Source organism: Volvox carteri (assembly GCF_000143455.1).
Source record: "Volvox carteri f. nagariensis unplaced genomic scaffold VOLCAscaffold_53, whole genome shotgun sequence".
NCBI lineage: Eukaryota > Viridiplantae > Chlorophyta > Chlorophyceae > Chlamydomonadales > Volvocaceae > Volvox > Volvox carteri.
The window spans coordinates 243,331-257,081 of record NW_003307596.1 but is presented as its reverse complement, the minus strand read 5'-3'; the positions used below and the strand labels follow the sequence as shown (position 1 = coordinate 257,081).

Here is a 13,751-nt window from a genome sequence, read left to right as displayed (position 1 = left end):
AACGTCGTCGTCATCAGCCTAGGCCCATTTTCACCGCATAAAGCACACCCAATTATGGTTTGCCATCAACATCGCTCTTATAAATTGAATGCACATCACACAAAGCAGCCGTGCCCAGGGTCAGGGCATGAAGCCGACCGGGGATGTACACCCCGAACCACGTCCAGGCTACAGTCCAACTTCCCAACCCTGGCTAGCACCCCGTCCAGCCTCGGCCCTCAATCACCTCCACCTCTGTCTGGGCAATGCTACCCAATCCCACTGGTGCTCACTACGAGTCGGCGACTACTCAGTACGCTCGTAGCTCAGCAGTTGTGGATACGACGACCGGCCTCGGGGTGTTTCTAGCGGGAAAGGAGCCCGTCTTCAGCCCCTTGGGCCTCGCCACAGAGGGCGCCTGGGAGGCCCTTGCGGCAGCGGGGTTGTCAACGGGGGCTGGCCCGGAGGCGCTAAAACCAGGCAGCATGCCCCCCTCTCCGTTGACTGCTGTCTCCATGTTGCTGGTCACTAGCGGCACCGGCACCGCGGTGGGCGTAGAAGTAGTGATGGTGGGTGGCACGGGGTCGCCGCCAGTGACCCAAGGGTCGGTCATCCGAAGGATGACCTTGGTCCGCTTGCCGCGCTCTTGCGCATGCTCCAGCGCTTCTCGCCACTCGGTGATGTCGTACCTGTGCCGTACAGCCAGGGAGTAGACGAAGCCGCAGAGACAGAGAGTGAGCGGGCACGGGAGCAACTGCAACATCAGCTGCAGCAAATCATTAGTTTTTCATTGCAGGCCCGCTACCGGCCCAAACAACAAGCCCGACCCCGGTCAGCCTGGGTGTACCCAGCTGCGGCCCATACAGCACACTACTAGGACGATAACAGCTTTTCTTGCGAATCTATTTTGAACAGCCTTTGGGCCCCCTCATGGCTCGTGTGGGCCCCCGTTACACCGTTGGATGGTAACGCAACTCCAGCAGGAGGTGTAACACACGCAAACGTTATCGTATGCAGTTCTCACTCGGTAAACTCCACGCCCAGCATGCCCGCCGCCACCAGCTTGCCTAAAGCCTCCAGGGCCTCCGCCAGGCGCGCTGGACGGCCCGATATCCAGCGCCGCAGGTTGAAGCCTCGCACGTGCACATCCTTGAACACCCAGGACTGCCAAGGGAAGACCGGCGAACGGCCGCTCATGCAGCCGTACACCACCAGCTCACCGCCCTGCGCCGGGGAGGGGAGGGGACGAGGGGAGGAGGCGGTTTGTGGGTGTGAAAAGCAGGGGAATGTGGTGAAAATGCTGAAAGTCCACGGCATACGACATGGTTCCTTATAATTTGCGGGGCCCGGGAACGACTGCCTACTTTCCTAAGCAGGCAAGACGGCCCTTAGTCAAGACCTCCTTGATAATTCCCCTGGCTAATCTCTGTTTCGCCCATTTTGTGTGAAGGAACAGATGTAATCCAGGCTTGAGGCGGACGAGGTGGAGTGAGGACTACTGAGAGTGCGTGTGTGTGTGTGTGCGTGCGTGTCTGTGTGTGTGTGTCGCCTGTTCCGCAATCACATACCCAAATATCCAAGCTTCTTCCCCAGGCCTTTGGAGAGCACAAACACACACACATCGAAAGCGTCGTCGAGACTGTCAGGTAACCGTCGAGCAACAGCATGTTTTTGAGGATTCGCTCACACGGCGCACCTCGTTAAGTGTATCCATCAGGCGCAGGGCGGAATCGCCGCCCACAGCGTCCAGGGCCAGACGGGGCCGGGAGAAGAAGCGCAGCCGGTCCAGCTCCGCCTGCGGGTCCGGGGAAAAAGAAGGGAAAGGGGAGGAAGGGGGGACAGTAGAAATTGATGAGGGAAAATGTAAGGTAGGGAGGGAAAGGGGAGGGGAAGATGAAAGCATTAGCGGCTGGGCCAAAAGCTTAATTGTCTGGGTAGGATGTACTGAGGAAGGGAGAGGTGAGGGGAAGATGAAAGCATTAGCGGCTGGGCCAAAAGCTTAATTGTCTGGGTAGGATGTACTGAGGAAGGGAGGCTCGGGGGACTGGGTAAGCTTCACACAGCCCTTCTCAAACGCGCGCTGTAGGCGTCTTACGGCTGTATCTAGTGCACACTGCAACACGGAACAGCTGCTGGACAACTTGCTTTCGGTGAAATGTTGCGACATCTCTTTGTGTATATGTTCGTCTCGCGACTATATAATTAATGTACTGCAGTCGTAAAGCTGCAGTACGGCACAGGTCGTCTTTGGCCTTGCGATACCAAGCAAGGCCGCGGCCAGGGCAACAGGAAGTGATGGGGATGGATCGACGCAACTGAACGCTGAATTCTGATGTGCCAACCTATACAGGGCCCACCCGCAACGAGCCTTCGTCTGCCAGCACCTCCACCGCGCCCAGGCCACGAAGCCAGGCCGCCGTACGATCCCATTTGGCTTCATCGACGCCGTCGATATTGTTGTCGCCGCTGCCTTCGGCGCAGCTGATACCTCCTCCCTCCACACGGCCGCGGGTGCTGCTGCGGCCACGATGTACGACCGCTACTGCCCTCAGCCTCAGCAGCTTGGATAGCTGCAACACCGTCTGACCAACCGTACTGCTGGCGGCGTTCAGAATGACGGCATCGCCGGGCTGCCGTACATAGGCATACACATACACACACGGACCACACGGTTGGCACATAAACGGGGTTTGGGTACGTGGAGTTTCTCAGAGCTTTCTTCGAGAGATAAACATTATCAAAAAACGATGCAAAAAACGATGCAAAGAGAGACAAATGCAAGTACAAATGGCTTGTGCATCACTATCATCATCATCATCGTCATGCCGGTCCATGCGCCATGCAGCCCATGTGCCGAAACGGGGCATCATCTTGAAAAGTACGGTACCTTCAGTCCACCTTGCTCCAGCAGTTGGTACGCCACCACCAGCTCACGGCTCATGGACAGGTACTCCAGCGGCAATCCCCAGCCGTCCTGCGAAATATGGATGCCGTGGATATGGCGTGTGCCAAGGTCGTGTCCCTCAAGTGAGTAACAGTAGTAGTCGTACGACTCCTACTGTATGCTGATTGGCATCAACGGACCCCTATGATGCGGGGAATCCCCTCCCTCGGGGACTTCTTCCACCGCCAGTCCGTCTTGCGTTGGCGGTGTGAGACAAGACGGACGGACTGCGTGTGTGTGTAGCTGTGCGCATGCGGCAGATACGGCCAAGGCCCAGTCATCACAATCACCGTCATCGTCACCGTCATCGTCACCGTCATCGCCATTTCAGGTTGTACGGGTCCTTTGCAACGCAACGCACACATGCTTAAGCAGCAGTAACAGCAGGACCAGGGAATGAACACTCGCCAGCAGCGGACAACTTCACACACATCTACCTTGGGCAGTCGCAGCAGGTGGCGCTCCGGCCATACAGCAGCTGAGGTCCAGGTGCCCGCGAAGGGGCGCAGCGGCAACACCAAGTCACCCTCACACAGAGACTTGACACCGGGACCAACCTGAAGGTGAGGTGTGGAGGGGAGTGGCGGGGCCGGAGTGAGGCCGCTGTGTATGTACGGCGATGAGGGGTGCGGGGGAGGAGTGGGAGGGTTAGGAAACACGATTACGACTGTGCCAATGGACCAGATGCGAGCTGAGAGTTGTCGACTGGCGCTGGCGACAACAGAGATCGAGCAGTACGCGTGACGTCATGTATCCGTGTGCCGCCGCCGCACCTTCAGTACCACCCCCACGCCGTCGTGTCCGGCCACGTACGGCAGCTTAGGTGCCGTGTCGCTGCCGTACACGCCACCCAATCGGGCGGTGTACGTGTCCGCGGCGCTGATGGGGGCGTACCTGCCGTACAGATCGCAAGGGGCCAAACCCAGCCCCGGTGGGAAGGAGACTTGTCGCGGACGAAGGTTTCCGTAATGGATAGGAAAACATAATAGTTGAGTTAATGCCACCTGGTAAATAGGGGTTTGCAGGGAATCAGATTTTGCGCGTGCGGCGCCTGTGAGCTAGCATTTTAGTAAATCATCACATTGCAGTGTTACAGACCTGACAAAAGGGCTAATGTCCTGAACGTGCATTTGCATATTAACAGGAACACACACCCTGTCCCTCTTCGCACAGAGGTGGCTGCCCTTGGGGGCGGTCGTGAGCTAAGAAGGCGCTCGAGAAGAAGACTATTTGATTCTCACTTGCTCAGATAATTTTGATTATTATCGGAAGATCCCGGATATTTGTAATGTTACAGAGTGGAAGGCTTCTGGGCCGGGTATGGATTACCAGTGCGGACCGGGTATGGATTACCAGTGCGGACCGGGTATGCGTATGTATGGATTACCAGTGCGGACCGGGTATGCGTATGTATGGATTACCAGTGCGGACCGGGTATGCGTATGTATGGATTACCAGTGCCAAACCCTGCGCGCACACAGGCCAGCACACCCACTTGACGGCGACCAGCACCTGGCCCCATTCCAGCTCCGAAGCCAGCGGAACCGCCTCCAAAACCAAGCTGTCAGCCACTCGATCCCCCGGGCCGCGGCACAACACCTACGGACACGCGACTACCGGAGAGTTTAATACGTATGTTATCGTGCAATGTACTTCATCTTATATTTTATTTCATCGTCACCACGATCCCTACTTTTATGTATGGGGTGGATGGGGTTTCAGCTTATAACTCCCTAGGCACTTGCTGTTGCCCGAGGGGGCCCTGATTGGTCGCCCAGCTCCGGCGTGAGAGCACATAGCACGTACGCGCGTTCCATGAGAAGGTAAATGTATGGAATACGGTGCAACGCGCGCGGGTACTTTATAATTTTATGAAGGTTATAAGGTTACTTACTTGCAATACATCAGCCTTTGGCAGCAGTACGGGATCGTACGACTGCCGTGCAACGCCGTACTGCTCGGCCACTGTCTCCGCTGTGAATACGTTGCCGGCCCCATCGCCACGGGAACGCATCCATGCCTACAGGAGGCGGCGGTGGTTTAGAACGGCGAGTGAAGGAAAAAGGATTTTATCGGGTAATTTTATCGGTTCCGTAGCCACACCCGCAGCTGCAACCCCTATCACCACCACTGTCACTACCGCTGTCGCGGTCGTAGGTAAACCTTACAGTCATACAATCGCACGCGCTGGCGCTGGGATGAATGGAAAGCCCTTTGCATTCCGTGACCTGCTGTGACGCAAGTGCCCGAAGCCCACGCCGCAAGTGTGAACGAGTAATATGGATAAAATAATAATAATAACGACAACACAGGACCCTAGAGCTGCGGGTTTCCTACGCATGGTTTCCTGCACTGCCGGAACCCAAGCTCGCTGAATTAACGTAAAAATGCTGAAGAGGTTTCATGCATGGCCCCACTTGATCCGAGGTGCTGATCTCGCCTTCTTAAAGAAAAGGAAAGACCCTCACCCACCTCGAAGCCGGCAGTGTGGCTCTGCGCCTCTCCGGCGTTATGCCGTACAATGATCTGATCCGCCAAGCTACCACTGCTAACGCCAGCCCCACCACCGCCGCCGGCGGCTGCGGCGGCGGCAGCCAGGACAGGATCGTTGAAGGCACCGTTAGCGAACCGCTCGACGAACTCCTGGTCGGCAGTTTTTTGAATCCGTCCTGTCTGATCGTACAGCTTGCGCTGCCGTATCCGAGGAGCATGGTTCGTAACGTAAGCCCGGCGTTGCGTGTAGGAAGACAGGGGCAGCAGCACGACGCGTGTCAGCATGTCTGTACTTGCGAGACGGAAAAGGATCCAGGAATTCTGAGAAGTCGTGCGTTTAGGTCAGGAAAGCAATTGTCCTCACCATCGCCCAGAGCAGAAGCTTGCTTCCTGTGCTGGCGTGCGCAACCACATACGTACCTTCGTCGGCTCCGAAAGCACGTCGTACGCCGCCTGTATCCTTCGGAAGCGCTCAGGGTCCCCTCCCTTGTCAGGATGCGCTCTGGTCAGCAGGTTCCGGTAGGCTCGCCGAACCTGGTCAGTGGATAAGCGCGTATTTATTTCTGTTCTAGCAGGCGATAACAGGCCAGCGCTTTACTCGAGGAAGAGTGCATGGGAGCATGAAGGGAGGGGAGGAAAGATAGGGAGAGCCATAGGGCTGCTGCAGACAGAGATGGGGCCTAGGAGCCAGCCACCGTAGAGGGGAATAAAGGGGGAAAAAACTGGTCTTAACGCGCGCCAGGCCACCAAGGCGATGGAAACTGTGGGGAGAAACGTGTACTTTAGCCACTTAATATAGCCACGTAACTGCCTGAGCGAACCACATGACTGAGGCATGCGTACCAGTATAACAAAAATACGACATGGTGTACAACACTACACAGCCGCCGCCGTGAGGGAGACGGGCCCAGAAGCAAGGATCTTGATGTGTGTTACCAAATTGCGGCGCTTAGAAGGAGGAGTAGGCGAACCGATGGAAGCGTATGTATACGTATGTATACATGTAAGTATGTAAGTATGTACTGTACCTCAGTGTCGGTGGCGTCCCGCGAAAGACCAAGCTGAGCGTAGAGGTCGCTGCTGGTGTGGGCGGCGACGGCGACGGAGGCGGCCTCTGGAAAGGAGCGATTCGCGTCTTTCTTCCGCACCTCTATGGGGACATCCTCCGGAGGGGGTGCTGCCGACATGATGAGACCACGGCTGCTAGTGCTACTGCTCCCGGCCCTACTACTGCTGCTGCTGCAGCTGTAGCTATTGATCTAACAGTGCGGTATCGCAACAGCTGCCGTTACTGGCCTGCTGGCACTGTGGAGATACCGTGGGCAAGGCAGGTTACTGTCTCCTGTAGCAAGGTAGGGTCTTCTGCTACTCGGCAATAACCATTACCTGCTTCGCGATGCGATAAACAAAAACGGGCGGATAGTTGATGGCAAAGGTCTCGCAAGCGGGGTGTCCTAACAAATATGTCACTTCATAAATTGTCAAGATTTGGATATGATCATTGGTGCGGACGGGGAGTGCGTCCTGCTATATCAGGGGCATCAGAAGCCGTCGGTGCGTGTCGGTACTTCTGTTCCGAACGCATGCCGTCATCTTCTCTCGTTCCTAGAGCGGCGCCTAGGGGGGAATGACCGCGGCGGCTAGCTGGCGACGACTCCTGTTCCGTTGCCCAGTTCTTGGCAGGGCTCGGCGCGTCAACATTGCCTTCCATTCCAAATTTTGTTTCCTGAAAGGCATGTTATCTTAATTCCGTGCTGCTTTTGTGGTGTTTTAATTTTGTATTTGCTACGCCTTCCTCAGTTACCTTCACGCGTGCTAGTTGTATGCGTGCGAGTGCACACGCACAAGCACGCTATGTATACGCCCCATTATGCACCTTCCTCCCATGCTTTCATGATTGTGCACGGGGATTACGAGCAGTGGTTGTGGAGAGTATGTGAAGCGTAAAAGTGTGGAGCTTTTGTGGAAAATTTGTGACGCCAAAAAGTGTGGAGCTTTTGTGGAAAATGTGTGAAGCAAAAAGTGTGGAGCTTTTGTGGAAAAATGTGTGAAGCGAAAAAGTGTGGAGCTTTTGTGGAGAATGTGTGGAAAAGCGTCGGGAAAGCCCTCTTCAAAGGCAAAAGTGCGCGGAGCCAACACCCGCCTTAGGATAGTTTGGATGGAGTGGTGTATTTGACCGATCCTCGGGACATTGTTACAAAGCTATAAAGCGATTTCCGAGTGTAGTTTCGCGAGAAACTTGGACGGGCTCGGACGAACGGAGCCTCATACCGTAGACCGCTAAAACAGCTGCACGACTGCAAACGAAAATTGAAAATCAACAATACAAAAAAAGAACCAATAATATTATGCAACAAAGCACGTTCTGACCTCGGTTTTGCGGATCGACTACATTCGACACTTTTCGACTTCCAGAGCGAGAAAGCCAGAGGAAGTCCTGCCCGACATTCCCAGCTTTCACCACGTTGTAATATCATACACACCCGCTCTGTAATGTCGATATACAGCTTTTTACATAGGCTAGCTTATGACGTGCGCGGCGCAACCAAGCGCACGATATGTAATCAAGGGAAACAAGGCGCTCGGACCAACAGGAGCTTGATTTGCATGTAATTCATACCTGCCAGCATATAGCTGCAATGAATCTCAAGCCTCATTTCTGTGCAATCTATAGCAGGCGGCACAGCGCGTGTGTTGATTGACATCGCATGGTGCGTCAGACGATTGAGGTGCGTGTATGCGGGTATTTTCCGCCATACGCAAGCTGGATAGGTAAGTAGGGGATTTTGAACCCATAATAAATCCCGCACCTTGATATGTATTGTTACGTACCTTGACCACTTTCGCCGTATGCATGTGCCGAACTACGGACCTTGTCTCAAGCGCGACAAACCAAAACGACGACGCTCCATGATGAAGCAAGCTCTGTAGGCCTTGAACAAGTACCGTTTCCGCTCTTGTCTCCTTCTTCAGTCGGCAAGTAACGCAGTAAAGAGGATTAAGAACGGATTGCGGACGCAGCTAGCCGAGTAACTCCCCCCGCCAGCCACCGCCACCGATTTAGCATGCCTTTAATACTGCAACCGCCACACCACGCAGGCTCTGCCGCTGTTTCCATTGCATGTCAACACCCCCGGTCACACCAGCCTCTTGAAGCGGCTTATTTCTCTCCCTGTATCCCCCCTCCCGGCGCTACCACAACAAGAGCATCCTGACATCAACATGGATCGTCTGATCCACGCGTCGGCTGTATGCTGCGTCGTGCATTCGGGCCTATTTGGTGTACGGCATCAGGCGGTGTCCTCACACCGCGAGCTGGCAGTCCTAAGCGGACACCAGCCTAGCGTCGTCCAGCCTGATGCCGTACAGGGAGATACAGGGCACCGCGCAACGCAGTGCATAATTTTAAAAGGATGCACATTGTATGTTACAGCATTTAAGGCAGCAATAACAAGTTAGTAACTTGTAACTTGTAACTTGTATTTAAGGCAGCCATAACGAACTCCATTCATGGCTTATAGCTACCTCCTGTCCTCAGGACAATTATTCACCCGGGCCAATCCGGGCCCTACTGTGCATTCAGACTGAGCAGATTGAGCTCCCGCCCAGGCGCCTGCCTACCGCAGCTTCCCAATGCACAAGCGTACGGACTTGCGCCCATACGAACATACAGACATACACGGGGGCTCGTACAGACCCAGGCGGTTTCTAAGTATCGTGTGCCAAACTGGTGCATTATTCCACGGTCGTCTGTAGGTAGGTAAATCGTACCCCCTACACCTTTTCAAACCTTGGCACTGCCGTACGTACTGTCCTGGTCTACCCATGTTCACGGCAAACCGGCAGTTCGATGCAACCCAGGCGAACAACACCTCCCATCATGATAGACGCGGGCGGGCCGGACAGCCGCCGATACACATACGGCATGCGTGTGGCCCCAGCAGCTTCTGAATGGCTTCAGTATATCCGTCGACCGGCATGCATACATACATACGTGTATACACACGCACGCAAACACATCGCGAGTGCAACGTTAAGCATAGCCGAGGAGACGCCTACCAGTCATTTGTTGTTAGAAGGGAAGCGATCCTGTGTTCGCGACCACTATACCTAGAACCAGTGTTGCAGGACAAGCAGCTTTTGAACAGCGACATTGTGTACATGCACGTATCTGCGGCGGCGGACTGTAACAAAAGCAGGCATACAGGCAGCCCGGTGTTCAAGAGCCTGGCCTTGAAAACGAAAAGCCGGACATAGCACCGAGAAGGGGCAGCAGCAACAGCAGCAGCAGCAGCAGCAGCAGCAGCAGGAACTGCCGCTACTTCAACTGATACCGTTGCAGGGGAGAAAGGCCAAAAACCGGTTGAAAATTAGATGCGAGTAATGCGTAACAAAAAAGGTACATAGGCGGCGTCATACACCTCCAATTCCGCCCGATTACGACCCCAATTGCGACCCAGCTACTCGTCATGACTTAACGTGGGTGCCGGAAGAAAAGACATTGGTGTAAAAATTATCTGCATGTATTTAGGGCCTTGTAATAAATGCGGAAGAATAGAGGGAATAGGAACGTTAGAGCAGCAGCCAAACCGGCAATTGCTGCCTGCTGGTCCATGGCCAGCAGTGGCGACATCTGCGACCATCAGTGTAAGTGTGTGTGTGTGTGTGCGCACGTGTATGTGTTTTTTTTGTGTGTATGTGTATGTGTGCGTGTGCGTGTATGTCCTGTCTAATGCTGCGCTTACCCCCCATCCTCCTCATCATCGTCCCAAGTTAAACACACAGGGCAGGTACATGCAAAATGTAATTTAGGGTAAGGTAGCGGCGGTGCCGTGCAGCGGTCCTCATGCCAAATAGGACGGCAGTCGTTATCCAAGGAAACTTTGCAGCATGTTGGATACATACATACGTGTATGGTAAGTGAATACCCACCGCACCACAGCATTTGCCCGACCACATTGGACAAACGCCTTGGTGTACATAGGAAAGGTGCTACATATGACCGCTTGGTGCGACTAGTTTATTTGATGAAATCCCTCCACGTCCGCAGCTGCTCCTGACTAGAGAGCTGCATTGAAAAAAGGGAGACGGCACCGCGTCGCCCGTCAACCATGCATCGGGTCGTGGCGATCCTCATCTCGACGGCCATCCACACGAGATTCACGAGGTAAACAGGGGTCAGTCAGTTCAGGTGCACATTAGCACGCAGATCATTGGTATCAACGCAGGCGACCCACACGCAACCACGCAATTTATGCGAGCAACACATGCACAGCCTTAAATACAGCCAAGGCTTACATGCTTGAACACGTGCACGCGTGTGTGCGTTTTGTGAGCGCGATGTCTCCCTGTCCATCTTCAACATGTATGCATGTCTCTCTCGCAATCTCAACCTCGTCGTGCGTCACCCGGCCTGGCCTAAAACAGCGTTGTTACGGTATTGGCCTTTCCAAGATCATGCATCTGTCGCCTTCTCAAGATATCTAAAAAAGAAATGCACCCCTGCGATTACGAAAAATGCACACGCGAATACACCCCATACACATGCCCCCATCCTGGTCACTTGTCGTGTCATTTTAATTCACATGCCCTGTAAAGATAAGCCCAAGCAGGTCATCGGCAACTTTGCGTGAACGTTTCTTTTCATACACAAATAAAAAAACTGGGACAGACAGTCAAACAATCTACCTAACTCGCTGACAATCTACCTAATAACTCTCTGGGGCCTGTATCCTGATCGAGCAACGTAAGTTAGACGGATGCGTCGGATATGGCCTGGCACCGCAGTTCCGCAGTTGGACTTGGGCTGGATTTCTGGACGGCTTGATGGCTGGATGAGTAGATTGGCTGGCGAAGCCGGGTTGCGGCCCTATCCGCAAACCCGCCGTGAGATGAAGCATGGTACTCAGCCAGGCCAGGTGCGGATGCATGATGAAGCGTCCACGCCCGGAAAAGCCCCCGAGGCCTTTAATAATTGCTTCTTGGTATGCCTAAGGAAAACATGCAAGGAATCCAAAAATCAGATGAATGAGGACAGTATATCTCGCCGCTGTGTCGGCTCTACTGGTGGTAGTGCTGCCATCGTAGCCACCGTTAAGAGGCGCCGGCGCTAGCAAATTGGAGAAGCGTTTTCACGACATCTCAGCCGCCACGCTTGCCGCCAGAGCTGCATTGAAAGGTGTAGACGCAGGGATAATGTCCTGCAGTACGACAAGCTGTGGGCCTGATGTGGTGTTGGAGGGCAAGCGGAGAACCTCATGCGGAATGTGCATGAGTGCTGCCTTCGCGGCCAAGTACGCCGCAAATTCTGCTGTGTCGTACAGCAGTAACGGTTCCACGAAGACGACGCGAGAGAAGGAATGAACGTCCGCGAGAAAGCGACTGAGCTCAACGTACACGGCCACGGCCGTCTCACATCGTGCTGTGAGACGCTCTGCAAGGCTCTGCGTTTAAATGCGTTTGTAAGGGGACACAGGATTCATTCGCGAGAAACGCAGCAAAGAAAGTTTATCAGGTCCTATGCGTCCGGCTCCAGATTTCCAGTATGTTCCGTTCTCGCCCCCACCGCATAAGATCATTGTGGACAGCCAACAGCCCAAGGGAATAAACATTGAATCCATCCAGAGAGATGGGGGGGGAGGAGAGAGAGAGAGAGGAATTTTCCTGTAGAGGAGAAAACCATCGGTTATTAGCGGCCGTTGGACTCGTGATAGCGTCCCCACGGTTTTTTGCAGTGTGTCTTTCTCCTGGGCGGAAAGCACAACAATCCTTTTCGTCGAAAAAACATATCAGCGAACGGCTGCAAGCAGGAGAACGCAATCCTTATTGCACACATACGCTCTTGTTGCGCCGTACAGTCCGTCAATTATGGCTGTAGTACAGTCAGGTGATACATGCGCATCAATATACATAATAGCCAGGAGGCATTAACGCAAGAGAAAGGGGAGGACGCACGCCTGTTGTTGGCGGCTTGACTTAACATCGACTGATTTAACGCAGAGGGATGAAGGACCTAACAGACCTCGTACCTCAATGAAATCGTGGAGCGGGTCGGTGCGCGCCCAGCCCCACTGCGGTGATACATACACACATACATACATAGTTACACGCGTGAAGGCCACGTAGGAAGGGGCTCAAAGAAGAAGCATAACCACTGTGTGTGACCAGTGCATAAAAAATAATTCGTGATTATCAACACGAATCATTAGCGGCCGTTACGACAGGACTTCAGGCGGCTCCTGGCCCAGACGACCGAGGCAGCCTTCCGGCACCTCCACCGCGGGGTAGTGTACGCGTAGTGGTGGAGCTGACCCCCTTGGGTTTAGAATCCAGAACGGTTTAGACCTCTGCAACTCCCCGCACACAGCTCCCCCATCATCTCCTCTACCTCCACTCGCTCCAATGCAGCGCAACCCGCAATTCTTGTTGCCTTACTCCCTCCCTCCGGTGGCTTTGCAACACAGCGCAGCTAGTTCAAGTTGCTTTCGGAACCTTTCCCACTCCAGTTTGACCTCAAACCCACCTGTAGGCCATGGAACGCTGAGCACGACTCCAGATGGACAAACACTCCTACAAGCTCGCTCGCGCTGCAATTAGGTACGGAGTTGAGCGCCCTGCTTAGACTCTCGTTTGCACCGAGCCTCGTCAGCCAGTGTGAGATGCCCAGCGCGCCGGCGCCCGCTGCCAGCGCGTTTCGAAACCCTGACTCCAGCAAGGAGTAATTCGCGACACGTTCCATCGCGGCCTCAAATTGTACGGGCTTGCCATACGACCTGGCTGCGGAGGTGTACAGCTGAAGCGTTGAGGGCTTCGTGCTGCTGCCGTACGGCGTGACGAAGTTGGTTTCCACGACAAGGAAGGAGGTGAAGGGAGAGGAGGCGATGTATCTGAACATGGATGCTCCGTAGATGGCGTCCATCACAGAGAAGAACTACGGAGGATGAGGGTGAGGATGAGGGTGAGGATGAGGATGAGGATGAGGATGAGGATGAGGATGAGGATGAGGATGAGGATGAGGATGAGGATGAGGATGAGGATGAGGATGAGGATGAGGATGAGGATGAGGATGAGGATGAGGATGAGGATGAGGGTGAGGATGAGGGTGAGGATGAGGATGAGGATGAGGGTGAGGGTGAGGATGAGGATGAGGATGAGGATGAGGATGAGGATGAGGATGAGGATGAGGATGAGGATGAGGATGAGGATGAGGATGAGGGTGAGGATGAGGATGAGGGTGAGGATGAGGATGAGGGTGAGGATGAGGGTGAGGATGCCGATGAGGATGAGGATGAGGATGAGGGTGAGGATGAGGGTGAGGATGAGGATGAGGATGAGA

At 54.3% G+C, this 13,751-nt stretch overlaps 2 protein-coding genes across 2 annotated transcripts in view; one reads left to right on the top strand and one right to left on the bottom strand.

The window, feature by feature from the left end:
• Nucleotides 1–289: 289 nt before the first annotated feature.
• On the bottom strand, nt 290–6,603 carry dnj24 (molecular chaperone; the record flags this gene model as incomplete). Its single annotated transcript, XM_002955562.1, has 12 exons — nt 290–668; nt 1,004–1,203; nt 1,676–1,774; nt 2,337–2,609; nt 2,867–2,953; nt 3,361–3,480; nt 3,697–3,817; nt 4,419–4,522; nt 4,818–4,943; nt 5,396–5,614; nt 5,837–5,950; nt 6,445–6,603. 12 exons carry the CDS (start codon nt 6,601–6,603, stop codon nt 290–292), a joined length of 2,001 nt encoding a protein of 666 aa, XP_002955608.1.
• Nucleotides 6,604–11,175: 4,572 nt separating this feature from the next.
• VOLCADRAFT_96536 (uncharacterized protein) overlaps nt 11,176–13,751 on the top strand; it is a gene marked incomplete at both ends in the record, with an annotated part of 3,102 nt that continues 526 nt past the window's right edge. Inside the window, 3 exons of the mRNA XM_002955608.1 lie at nt 11,176–11,334; nt 12,824–12,862; nt 13,340–13,727. Coding sequence (XP_002955654.1) covers nt 11,176–11,334; nt 12,824–12,862; nt 13,340–13,727 — 586 coding nt within the window. The remainder of the gene's footprint in view (nt 11,335–12,823; nt 12,863–13,339; nt 13,728–13,751) is intronic.